General features: G+C 36.2%; 1 protein-coding gene across 2 annotated transcripts in view; it reads right to left on the bottom strand.

The window, feature by feature from the left end:
* POLA1 (DNA polymerase alpha 1, catalytic subunit) overlaps nt 1–13,992 on the bottom strand; it is a 353,204-nt gene that overhangs the window by 193,384 nt on the left and 145,828 nt on the right. For both annotated transcript variants that reach the window (XM_037821906.1, XM_037821905.1), the window contains exons 27-30: nt 5,773–5,805; nt 4,908–5,000; nt 3,193–3,398; nt 1,237–1,369 (exon numbers count right to left, since the gene is read on the bottom strand). In XM_037821906.1, coding sequence (XP_037677834.1) covers nt 1,237–1,369; nt 3,193–3,398; nt 4,908–5,000; nt 5,773–5,805 — 465 coding nt within the window. The remainder of the gene's footprint in view (nt 1–1,236; nt 1,370–3,192; nt 3,399–4,907; nt 5,001–5,772; nt 5,806–13,992) is intronic.

Raw genomic sequence — 13,992 nt, 5'->3', positions numbered from 1 at the left:
TGCAAACTGTGGCAAAACGGGCACACACATTTTGTTACTCTCAACCGGTAACACCCTTTTGCAAAGCAACATGGCAAGAACCATATACATATTTGTGTCCTTTGGCTCAAATATTTCACTTTAAGGAATCTAAACTAAGAAAGTAATTCAGCCAAAACAAAAAGATAAATGAAAAAAAGATGTTCAATACAGTTATATACAATAGCAAAACTGTATAAATAATTTAAATGATCAACAAAAATTTTAAATAAAGGTATGTCAGTGAAATCGAAGATTAACATGATTTTTAAGGTAATGTAAAAATGTAGAAAAATATTTGTTAGGTGAAAATAGATTTCAAAATAATATACTGTAATTGCTGCAATATAAAAAGTATGCTTTCAAGAGTAAGGAAATCTGCAAAAATATAAGCATTTCTTTAGCATAGGGGTATTATGAATGATTTTCAAGTTAAAAATTGCCATTTAATGTCATCATTAGAGTCTTTGTCATTAAAGTAATTTTGATGAGCTGTGACATTAAAACTTATTTGTCACAAAATGGGTAAAGCGGTATTTGCAAAATAGGTAATGGTACTTTTTTTAAACAAAAAAAAAAGTCTGTAACCCACCATCTTGCTTATTACATAACACATTTGAAACTACAATTTCATTTTTCAAATTAGGTAGGAAAAAAATATCCCCTATTTTCAATTAAGACTGTCTGTAAAGTATAACTTACATAGTTAAAAAAAAAGGTGCAGTGCTATGAATACATAGAAAGTGGAACAACTATCTTATTTCTAAAATAACTTTGTCCAAAAAAGCCTTCTGATCACAGTACCTATCCCTAAAAGGATCTCCTCCTGTGAAGTTAGACACATACACACACATGCATTAAGCTTATAGGCTTGCTCCCCAAACATCTATTACAGAGGAGGACTATGAAAAAGGTAGTATTATCTAGTCCCTGAAACATAAACTGTATCACTCTACAGGAACCTTTGGAAACAAGGTTTCAAGAATTAGAGTACAGAAAAGAATTAGAGTAAGGAATAAGGAAAGGCCTCGGCTGAAGAAATGGCAGCACCGGTGCCTGAGAGAGGAAGAGCTGTATGCTAAATCTGTGATGTAGTCCTTAGGCAGCTTTCCTCAACAGCTAGAGTTTATTTCAATTGCAAGGATGAGATGGTTCTTCAACTATCTGAAGGAGGAGAAAAACACAGCAGCTGGGCTCAGCAATAAATGCTACATTTACCTTGTTAATTTCAAACTGGCTCACTGGGACACTGCCATTTAGCACATTTTCTCCAATTTCTATTAACCTCTTCTGAATATTTTCCACTATAGTGTCCCGGCTTTGATCAGAAAGAATCTGACCAATGACAAAGCTGAAAAAAAGAGAGGAAGATTAGTTTTTGTTTTTAAATATCACACTTAATTAATAGAGGAGAGAAAAGGAAGATAAAGGCCATTAGATCAACATGTGGACAAGAGCAGTACTAGCTAATAGCATTAGCTACTATGAGGGTTGAAAGACAGTTACTATTTGTTTTTCAACATTAACTCTAGCAAAGGTTTACCAACCCAGGAACATCATGTTTGCCCTTAAACATAACAAACAATTCTAGAATATGGCAGCTAATGCTTCATACAAAATGTGGACGGAGAAAGGTATGTGTCCGTCATATCTTTATGCAATTACAAAATTCACAAGATGTTATATTTTACCCATAAGTTAAAATTTAGAATATAAATATTTCACTTTCCTCATAAGGCACCAAGATATTATCTAAAACTCCGCCTGAGATGATCATTAGCTAGGTAAATAGAACTATAAAGTTCGTTACATAAATTGGAAAAAAAAAAGATTTTAAACTTCTCTTTTATAAACTTTTCTTTTTTATTGCTCAGTGTTCTCCAACCTTACGCCATCCCTCAAAAAAATTTATGCTATTCTACCAGACCAAAAAAAGAAAGAAAAAAGAAAGAAAAAAGAAAAGTAAGGAAGCCAATATTTTATCCATTTTGGAGAAAATGCAGAGCGAGGGTTTGACAGCTGCATTATAATCTGTCAGAAAAAGAACTCTGACAAAAACATTTGTATAGCTTTAATTACTAATACATTTCTAACTCGGAGAAATTTACTTCTATTATGATGCATCTTTTCTTAGAAAACACAAAGCTGAAGAGAACACTCTAATCGACAGTCTATACAAAGTAGTTTCATCTTTGGGTACATTTGGGGGCAATGAAGCATTTCGAGCTACATTTCATAAAAGGCTAACAGTGACCTATACTCGGATGATCAACTTTGCCTAATCAAGGGTAGTTTTGCCGAAGCAACAATTGCTCAATCTCCCATCTTGAAAGCAAGAGGAAGACTGCAAAACAAGTAAAAAAAAAAAAATGCTGATACACAGCAATATTTAAATCAATTTTAAATTTAGCCTTAAAAGCTATTCTTCTATTTTCAGAATTGTTCAAGGCCACAAAACAGAAATATCTGAAATATGGTAAAGTCCCTAAAGATCCATTTTTGAAAAGGGTACCTTAAATTAATATGAACCCTCTTCCCCACCCCCAAATGATCTTATTATCACAATCTTCACTTCAGTCTTAGGTGCAAAGCTAGGGGGTCCAGTCATGACATTTATTATTTCTGAGGTACACACAGTATTTGATAACTAGTCCTTAAATTAACCTGAGATTAGTAAGAATCTTTTACACACACATCATGTCAGGGGAAACAAAGTCTCACTTTGAATCGCAGAATACTTTAAGCCACAAAATGTGAATACCTTAACAGTTATGTTCCTGAAGTAAGGCTCTAGAATGATTCAGGAACACAATGCATGGCACTTTCTGATGGTAACATTAAAGCAAAGCAAAACAAAAAACAAACTAACATCAACAAAACCAACTCTGTAAAGCTCTAAAATGTGAAGGTTTACCCTCACCTGAGAAAACTCATTAAGATGTATCCTGAATTTCTTACTCAGCAAGTTTGGCTTTGCCTAAGTTTTAATCTACCTGTAAAATTCTACTCTAAGTGGGTAAGAATTATAAATATGAAATAATAATAATGACAATAACAAAAAAAGAACTTGTGTCCTTGTGCTTGGCAGAATCATAGGTGGTTTCCACAATGTCATTAAATAATTGAATTTTTTAAAAGACAAACAGCAGAAGCAAAAATGAAAGCTGAACTTACTTTCCAGTGTCTTTAGCAAGATCACACCAATCTCTTCTAACTATATCTAATCCTTTCAGCTCCTGTTTGGTGAAATAATTCCCATCCGACGTTGGCTCAACAACCAGAGCAGCATATTTCTTTTTCTTCAGCAGTAGCAGAGACTTGAAAATACCATCAATATCTATTTCAAGCAGTTTGTACAACTTATTCACTTCACTTTTTACCTGTGAAAATTTCAACTATTAATACTAGCTTCTCAAATACCTAACAGGGAGAAGATGAGCATGTTATAAATTCCCAAGAGTTCATCTAAACGGAACTTGAAATCACACAAGCTTAGAATATATTTACTCAGCTTATAGGGAACACAATATTATGTTGGGTACAATGCAAGGACACTGAAAAAGCACAGGGTCAGAAACAGATAAAAACAATAAATAAAGGACAATAATATAAATATATCACCCCATTCAACCAAAGGATAAAATTGGCAGGGTCAGCCCCAGGCAAATTACTGAATTAAAGTCTTTTTTGAATCTAAAGACTAAATACATATGGACTTGCCTTCAAACTACTGAATTAGAGATTACAGACACTCCAACAAGTAGATATGTGGCTAGAAATAAATAAAACTTCAACTATTAAAATAATATCTAAGATCACCCTATACCTACCTCTCACTGTCCTATATGCTGAACAAATAAATGAATAGTCACCTGCTCTTTATTGATAGGGCCTCCAGGGAAAATACACAGCTTTCCAAGATTCAATATTAGTACAATATGCCAGGCTTACTCTCAAGTGAAGGCTACAGTTCAAATTCTATACATTGGGGGTGGGGGCAGGCAGGTAGGTAGGAAATTGTTAGTTTATAAGATGATATCTACTTTTAGTTTACTGGGACAACACCTTAATGTATCAACTGCTCAAGAAACATTTGCTAACTGTGAATTGCAATCAGGAGGTTACAAACGAATATTTTTAAAATGACCCCTTGCCTTTTCAAATATATTTTAAGTACTGTAAAAATTATACATGTGTGTGAATCTATACATGTACATATGTGTGTATTTATCCGTATCTATCTCTGTGTATAAAATGCATTTGAATAACTACTGGATACATATATTTTCTTATAAATGATAATGTGATAAGTACTAATGAGATCACATCTTAAATTTACAACACTTTTTTCTGTTTTCAAGTGAAAAATGTATCTATCATTTAAGACAAGAAACAATCACCTTTGGATTGTGAAAACCTTGTGGATCATACTCCCTTTACCCAGTGTATGGATGGATGAGTAGAAAAATGGGGACAAAAACTAAATGAAAAATACGGTGGGATGGGGGGGATGATTTGGGTATTCTTTTTTACTTTTATTTTTTATTCTTATTCTTATCTTTCTGGTGTCAGAAAAATGTTCAAAAATAGACTGGGGTGATGAATGCATAACTATAGGATGGTACTATGAACAATTGATTGTCCACCATGGATGACGGTATGGTATGTGAATATATCTCAGTAAAATGGAATTTAATTAAAAAAAAACATAATCACCTTTGAATTTTACTCTCAAAACAAATAAGTAGGATAAAAGATGAAGAATTGAGGAGATAAGTTTATTATTTTCATAAGCACACACATACACATATACATGAATTTCTGGTGTTCCATTGTAAAAACAGAATCTCTAAAAGTAGGTAAAACAAAATTTCATCAAATCATCTCACCTTGTTTCCCAACTTAAATACTTCTTCCAGATTTGTGCTATTGGTGTTTATCATAATTGAATCTGTATCTCCATAAATAACTTCGAGATTCATCTAATGAAAGGCAAAAATTACAAAAATTAACAACAAAAACACAGTGACCATTATACACAATGTAAGGAAAGGTACTTAAGATTTTGCATACTATGGAAATTATGGGTTCCATGAACTTTTCAAAAGTTAATGTTTATTATTACCCATACTGCTAGAGGTGTACAATTAAAGATTAAGCTCTACAAATAAGAAAGGCAAGCACCACAAAATTAAGAAAATCTCCCCAATTTTTTTTAAAACAGAGTAGAGTAGCAGGGGAATTGTGTCTGTTTTCAACTGAAACAAAATATGAACTTGAAAACTGAGATAAGGGAGGATGAGAGATCAGGAAGAGTGGGTCTATATTTACCTGCTATACCACATGCTGTCATCCTGGCAATTTAAGTGGAAACATAATGGATTTTTAAAATTCAGGGGCATACATCCATATTAAACTATTAACAGTTTTGAACAGCATTTAGTAGAATATGAAGAATGCCCAAAAAAAATCATAATAAACGACACTAGAACACATACAGTATAAAGGCCTGGAAGTAAACTCTAATTAGCACTGTTACTAATTTGCTTGAAACACTCACATATAGGCTTCAAGCAGCGGCTAGATCATATCGGTGTTGGTAAAAGAAAAAAGCTATAATCCATTAGGAGGGATTATAAATGTAAACGAGGCAATGATTTCCAGTCTGTTTGGATTAGAATTTTCCTTGAATACAAAAATGTCACAAGGTATCATATTTAAGAGTTATTATATAATGAAAATGCTCTACATTACCTTCTGTACCATCTCCTTCGTATGCATCAAAATCTAAATGAAACAAAAAAGCCAAGATTAAAACATAAATAAATAAATAAATAAAATAAAGCACATGGAGATAGGTAATCCCAATGATCTGTCATTTCCATATATTTGTAAAGCTCTTGACAGTTTGCAAACTACAACCCTCAAAATAACGATAAAAATAACAAAATCTAAAAATAAGTTTGCCTCTATGCTGATTCTTAGCTAGACACATGTGAGCAGATATATATCTACCTTTAATACAGGCATAGTAAAAATGTCCCTTTATAACATGGCAAAAGGCAAACTATTCTCATTACTAATATTTAAATAGAACTACATGATTAAAAAAAAGTACATAGCCTCTCAAATCTGGCAATTCTTACTCATGGTATTCAGGATCTAAAAATGTAAAAAAAGTATATACTCTACATATATTTTTCTAGACTGTAAATTCCTTGAAGGCAGAGAATAGATCTTCACTGTGCTATCAGGAGCTAGCACAGTGCCAGTACAAAGGTGGGACTCAATAAATATTTGGAGAATGAAGACGAATATATAGATAAATCTGTAGATGGGTCTGTTCCCAGGCTCCTATAGTTATAGACTAGGGATATTTAGGCGATAATGTGGAAACAGATAATAATAGATAAAGATTCTCTTGGATCAGATCAGAAGTTAACACATATTTATCAAATGAAGTCATCTTAAAAAGCAGTACTATGACATACGGTGAACACTCGGTACGTGTGTGTGTGTGTGTTGTATACACATACACATGTATGCCAGATACTGTGCTAGGAACACCTCATGCGTTTTCTCATTTCATTCCCCAAGACCCTCAAGAGATAGCTACGATTAATATCCCCATTTGTTAGATGCAAAAAGACAAAATAGTTAACCTGCCCAAGTAAGTGACAGAGCAAGGCAGTCTGACTCCAGAGCATGGGACCCTAAGTCACTCTATGCTACTGCCCCTCTGCCACCGTCCATCTTTCAAGCATCAATCTAGACCAGAAGCCACTTTTCCAATGGGCCAGACAGATTTACTTCATTTGTATTTCGTTCTCCTACCTCCGTAGTTCCCCCTGTCACCTAAGCTCAAACTTCATGGTGTCATTTCTGCCTTTCTTGCCCTTCATACTTCAGACCCCTATTAAATCCTGACCTTAGAGTATCTTTTACAGCTCCCCATTACTATCCATTTCTATTGCTCCCCCCTTTATTATGCCTCTTAATTTTGTTCAGATGTTCATTGTCCAACATTCTTAGGAAACGAGTCTCTTCCTCTGCCCCAGGGGGGTGAAGACTGATTACTGGCTGCACAGTCAAATCACTTGAGGATCTTTAAAACAAACAAACAAACAAACAAACAAACAAACAAACAAAAAACAATGCTAGGCCCCAGTAGTTTTTTAAAAAAGCACCCAGATTCTAAAGAGCACTGGTGGAAGATGGTAATCACGGTTAATTCCATTCTGGAGACAATGATTAGGGTAAGTATGTCCATGTGACAACACAATCCTGGCCAATCAGAGGGAAGAAGAATTCCATCAGGTAGCTTGTTTTCCTTCCTGCTGAAAAGAGAAGTGGAAGAAAAACTGCCTTTTGGACTGAGGGTTGCTTGGAGCCCTGGCAACCATCACTGTAACTATGAGGGGCCATGCCTGAGAAAGAAAACTAACATGCTGAGAAGAATAGACTGCAAGGGAGAAAGCATCTGACTCCATGGGGATGCAGTTCTGCCATTGAATTAACGCATTCACACCTCTACAACAAAAATTCTAACCGCCTTAGGTATCTATCAACTCACTCTGCATACCACTACCAATCCCTTAAATGTTTTCAATGCCTCCCCACTGCTTACAAGACCAAACCCAAACTCTGCAACTGCACCCACACTAATGCTCCACTGTTATGGCCTGTCATTCTCTTATACAAACTCTCTACCAGGCAGGTTGCATCTCACAATCCTCCAACCATACATAGTCTCATCTTTTCATGCCTTCACTCATGAGTGTTCCCTACCTGAAATTTCTTCCCCAGGCCTCTTTTTTTTTTTTTTAATAGTTTTATTGAGATATATTCACATACCCTATAATCATCCACAGTGTACAACCATTCACAGTACCATCACATAGTTGTGCATTCATCACCAGAATCAACTTTTGAACATTTTCCTTACTCCAAAAAAATAAAAAAAAAGAGTACCCAAAACATTCCATCACCCCCCATCCCACCCTATTTTTCATTTAATTTTTGTCCCCATTTTTCTACCCATCTGTCCATACACTGGACAAAGAGAGTGTGAACCACGAGGCTTTCCTAATCACACTGTCACACCATGTAAGCTACATAGTTATACAATCGTCTTCAAGAATCAAGGCTACTGGGTTGCAGTTCGACAGTTCCAGATATTTCCTTCTAGCTATTCCAATACACTAAAAACTAAAAAGGGATATCTACATAGCGCATAAGAATAACCTCCTGAATGTCCTCTCGACTCCATTTGAAATCTCTCAGCCACTGAAACTTTATTTTGTTTCATGTCTCTTCCCACTTTTGGTCAAGAAGGCTTTCTCAATCCTTCGAGGCCGGGTCCAGGTTCATCCCTGGGAGTCACGTCCCACGGTGTCAGGGAGATTTACACCCCTTGGAGTCATGTCCCACGTAGGAGGGAGGGCAGGGAATTTACAAGCAGAGTTGGTTTAGAGAAAGAGGCCACATCTGAGCAACAAAGAGGATCTCTGGGGGAGACTCGTAGGCACAATTATAAGTAGGCTCAGCCTCTCCTTTGCAGCAAAAAGTTTCACAAGGGCACGCCCCAAGATCGAGGGCTCATCCTTCCAAACTGTCAGTCCCAGGCCTCTTCTTGTTGTTGAATTTTACAAACCTCAGCTCCAGTCCTTCTTCTTCCATAAAGCTTGAGCCGATCAGCCCAATCCACAGTGATCTATCCCACCTGTAATCTATGCTTGCACCATTCATCTGGCACTTAAATGATGCTTTATATTATTAGTTGACAGTGTGTCCTCTCCTCAATTAGGCACAAGCTTCTGGAGGTCAAAGACCATTTATCTTACCTCTCTGTATCACAAGTTGAGTGCATAAAACAAGCATTCAAAAAACCCCTAGTTGACTGGTAGGTGTCATAGTAATCCCAATTATTTTTTTACTGGACATTAAAATTAACTAACAAAAAATTCCCTCTTCTCTACTTCATCTTCATTTTTTAAACATTTAAATAACAGGGAAATGCATTATGGGAGAATGCCTGCGAAGTCTTTCAGGAAGGGGGCTATAACGAGATCAACCTAAGTCAAGTTTAATCATAGTGAGGGCAGAGCTACTTATCAAGGGTTCCCTTCATCCTCTGGTCCCTTCCACCTTGCTTGGCTTAGCTTCTCTCATCACAACAGACAACTCCATACCATAACTGTTAACCTACTGAGTAAAATACCTCAGGAGCAATTTTTCAACTTTTCACTGCAATGCTGCATATTCAGCAACCAACTTCTGCTATTCTTCTTTCACAGCGTGAACTGAACCTACTATGCCCTCTCTGAGAGCACCTTTGATGTGAACTGGAAACTTGTACCTTTCAGATCCATCACCCACACCCATTCTATCCTGCTGCCAACTTGCAACCATTTCCACACACAATTTTGAGGGCTGCTACCAAAACGATTATCTCTTTGGTGGCAGAAATGTTTTGGTGGTTATTTTGCACAGAAATGGTAACAAACCAAGCAAACTATAAAGACTTTTCTGCAACTGCTTTATTCACCTAAAAATTTATCTTAGAAATTACTCCATACCCACACAGAAAGAACTGCATTATTCTTTTTGAATGACTACATAGTATTCCATTATATTAATAAACCATAATTTAATTAGTGCTCTATTAATGAACATGTAGGTTGTTTCTATTTTTTTTGCCATTATAATCATTATTTAACAAATAATCTGCATACCTGTGAAACTGGCAAATCTGTCAGTAACAGTATAAAGTCCTACAAGTGGACTTACTGGATCAAAGGTTATATGTCTTAAATTTTTTTTTTTACAATTATAGCTAAATGGCTCTCCATGGAGGTTGTACCAATTTCTGTGGGTAGTTTTGATCACCATCTTTTCAGTGGACCTCAAGAGCAGCTGCTATGTCTCAGGTTCAAGGTCCTCACAACAGCTTATCAAATCTCCAGTCCATTTTATACAGGATAGCCCACAACCAGGCTTACTCTCTCACGCTTCCTTGCTAAGCAGTTGTAGATGGTTGGGAATCACAGTATTCTACCTAGTCCAACACTTGCCCACGTTCTGGTGAGTAAGATCACCCCAAAGCTGCCCTCAGGCCCAGCCCTCAATTCGAACTGCTAAGAGTCACTGGGGTGGGTTTTCGCTACTAGAGAGCCAGTAGGCTGGCCAAAGAAGGTTGCCAAATTCTTGGTATCTATTAATGAATATTTGTAGAACACAGAATGAATAATCCTAAGAGGCAGGCAGTATTATAAGCCCCATTTTACATGAGGAAAATGAGGGTCTGAGATTTTGACCAAAAATAACAGAGATAGTCAAGAACTTGATCTAGAAGCTGAATCTTAGAATTCATTTTCTTTTCATTCTGTCCCATTGCCTTGTTAAAAAAAACTCATACACTCAGAATGTTCTGGAAGCCAACAATCAAAAACTTATACATTACAGATATTTTCCCCATTAAGGAAATGCATTTTTAAAAAATCCACAGGTACCCAGAAAAGCCTACTGGACACAAGGACAACGATTACAAGATGACCGTTTGTAAGTTCACTTTAAAGTGACAAGCCTAATATTAAAGCTACCCATTCTGACAGAAAATCATTTTATAAGTGCCAACAGCTAGAAAACAGAGCTATAAAGGCTTGCTAAATTCATTAATAAGGCAGTCTGCAGTTATCTGATTTCACAGCAACACCTGCATATTTATCTACTCATTACCAATTGGATGATGGAATTTTTTCAAGCACATTTCAAAAATCTGCCAACGTCAAGTGTAAAAAAATAAACTTTGTGGTTAATTTTTCCCTTAACAAAGTACAGCTGTTGAGAATAATTGTTCAAGATCTTACCCTGTAATGTCAACTGCAGCAGAACAAAGAGTATTTAATTAGCAAATCTATCCAGTAATTCAACACCTATTATATAAAATGCCTTCGTGATTTTATTCAGGATAATTTGCTAAGAGGGTTATTACTGACATTCAGATGGAATTTAAAATTCCTACGCAAGTCGAGTCATAATAGCAGTAATGATCTCCCCAATCAGGAGATTCGGTGTCACACAAGGCTCTCTTGCAATGCAGCAGCCGATTTCCTGACTTCTTAATTCCTGGGCTCAGCTCAGTGAGAGCCCTTCATGCCGGTATTTCAGTCAGCAATACATCTTTAATGGGACTCTATTAAATACCTAGAACAAAAATGACTTTTTTTTTGGTTAAAAAGAATGACAGCACTGCCATCATATCAATCATTGCAGGGTTTGCAGAACAGTGCCCTTGGGGAAAAAGAGGAGGGGGGAAACAGGAAAGGAGTGGGGGGGGGGGGGGCTAGGGAGAGCAATAATTAAAATAATATGAAAAGGTATTTTAACCCCAATCTGAGCCTCTAAAGGCTGGCGAAGGGTGGTGGGAACTAAAAAGGAAATTTAAAATGTATATCAAAAAGTTGTTTTATAAAGAAAATAATTTGTTTAGGAATACACCTACCATATGGTTTACTTAGCAGAAAAAAACATGTTTGTTACGCTGAGGTTAACAACAGCAGCAACCTAAGACCAACTACTAGTGATATTTATAGGCTCTCTTAACAAGTCCAAGATAAAGCCTGGATCTTTATTTACATTTTGTTAAAAGAGAATACTGTTGTCATACAACACATTCAAAGGTTACTAAATGTTTTTGATGCTACTGAAAACTAAAATAGCGCTTATAATATTAATGAGAGAGAAAACACCAAGTTTCCACAGTTTAAAGGTCCTATTCCAAAACCATATGTCTGATATAATATCTAACAAGAAACCCACTTTGCGGTATGATTCAGATATTAAACAAACTGAAAATCTTACTAGTTAAGAAAATATCGTGTAAGGTCAAACTCTAAACAAATAACACATGAACAGAATGACAACTGAAATCTCAATGGCTTTAGGATTCCTCCATTACTGATGACATAAAATTAGAAATAAACTGGAAAATTTTTTTCAAAAAATGCAGCAGCATAATAGGGATAAAAAAAAAATGAATGGTTTTAAAGGATAGGGAAGAGAAGAGAAGAAAAAATATTATCTAAGCTTTCCCTGTTCCAAATTTTATTAGCTTCCAAATAGGACTCAGTGTTATTCAGTTTGTTCTCCCACTTGACAAATATTTATTTTATCCTCACTATATTAGACTGTCCTTTTCCTATTTTTCTTTCCCTGTTATTCTTAGATGTCTTCTCTATAAGATGCTCAAGGGAAAAAGGCTATGGATTTAATAAGCATCCTACCTTCTGGCTCCACCACTTAACACTTCAGTGGCAATGAGTTACTTACTGCCTTTAAACCTTACCTTTACCTTCTCTAAAACTGGGATAATACTACCACCTAGTTCCCTGAGCTAGGTGGGAATAAAAAGAACTGGATACTGGGAGAGTGCTTTGCAAAGATAAAACGTTAGTTTTTTTATTTTACACAAGTCAGGGGCCTAAAATCTGAGTACTTGTTTAAACTGCCCATTACTAGGCTAAGTGATTTGGAAAAAAGCTGGTTTCTCTCTCTAGGCCTCATTCCCTCACTTACATCCAAAAATTCTAGAACCCAAGTTTGACCTGTGGGAATATCTCTTCAATATTTGGCTGTTTTCTCTCTCAATTACTTTCATTTCTCTAATATTAAGAAAAGGAGGCAATAATATATCCAACAAAGATAACTGCCGCTACAAGAATATATTTCCATATTCTCAGCTGCTTTGAGGGCTATGTGGTTGTGAAATAACTAGAAATATGTAAGCTCTTACAAATTTGTCTACATACATATTTATGCACTTAATATAAGTGGGTGGGTATATTCATAGTACATAAAAACATTCAACACCTTCCGTTAAGATCTCCCAGGGACTATATATACATATATATCAGAGTTTCTCAACCTCAGCCTATTGGCATTTGGGGCCAGATAATTCTTTGTTGTGGGGGACTGTCCTGTGCATTGAAGGCTGCTTAGCAGCATCCCTGGACTCTACCCACTGGATGACAGTAGCCAGCATGCATAAATATACACACACCAGCTGGGAAAGCCAAAACGGTCTCCATATATTGACAAATGTCCCCAGGTGAGAACTACTGATATACGTTTACGACTCAAAACTTTCCCTCTCTAGGCCCATATTCAATTGTCTGTCCCTTACGCATTCATTCTGAACCCTCACCAAACCTTCAATCAGCACCAAACATGATAAATGGCCCCTCTGAGAATCTTCAACCAAAACAGAGGGCTGACTTCCTTTCTGATCCAATGATCTAAGGAGTCCTATGCCATACTGTCTTTTTTCCAGTGTGACTCCTCCTCTGCATTTCCACATCCTTCATTCAGACCCTCATCACCTTTCAATTAGTCTACCTGTCTCCAGCCTCGCTACCTTCTGAGCCCTTCTTCACACGCTGCCAGCATTCTTTATTCTTTCTAAATCACAACTTTTTGAAATGAAACTCATGTCCCTTAGGTTAACCCAAGACTCACAATCTAGTTTATGCCCACCTCATCTTCTGACACTTTCCACATGTATCTTCAATCCAGTCTTCCGGAAATATTTTTAGTTTGTCTGAATAAGCCATGCTCTTTCCTTGCTTCTATGCTTTTCACATACTCTTTCCCCACAGCGATTACAAGTGTGAGTTCAGAAGTTAGGCTGCCTGGGGTTCAAAGCCTAATAGCATGGCTTATAAGCTATGTGACTTTGGGCAAGCAGGCTAGCCTCTCTCCACTGTAAAATGGAAATAACTGAACCATCCTTATAATAGGGCTACTGTAAGCATTAAATGTAACAACATATGTATATGGTTTTGTATAGTCCCTGGCACATAAGTGCTCAATAAATGTTAGGTATTATTATTACCTAACATCTACGTACTGTGCAAAGAACTTCATATTGTCAGAAAAGCCTTCTCTATCCTTCCCAACCCAATGATATTAATGAGT

Source organism: Choloepus didactylus, chromosome X (genome assembly GCF_015220235.1).
Source record: "Choloepus didactylus isolate mChoDid1 chromosome X, mChoDid1.pri, whole genome shotgun sequence".
Lineage (NCBI taxonomy): Eukaryota > Metazoa > Chordata > Mammalia > Pilosa > Megalonychidae > Choloepus > Choloepus didactylus.
Note: the sequence above shows the minus strand (reverse complement) of the source record. Positions and strands in the feature narration are given on the sequence as shown.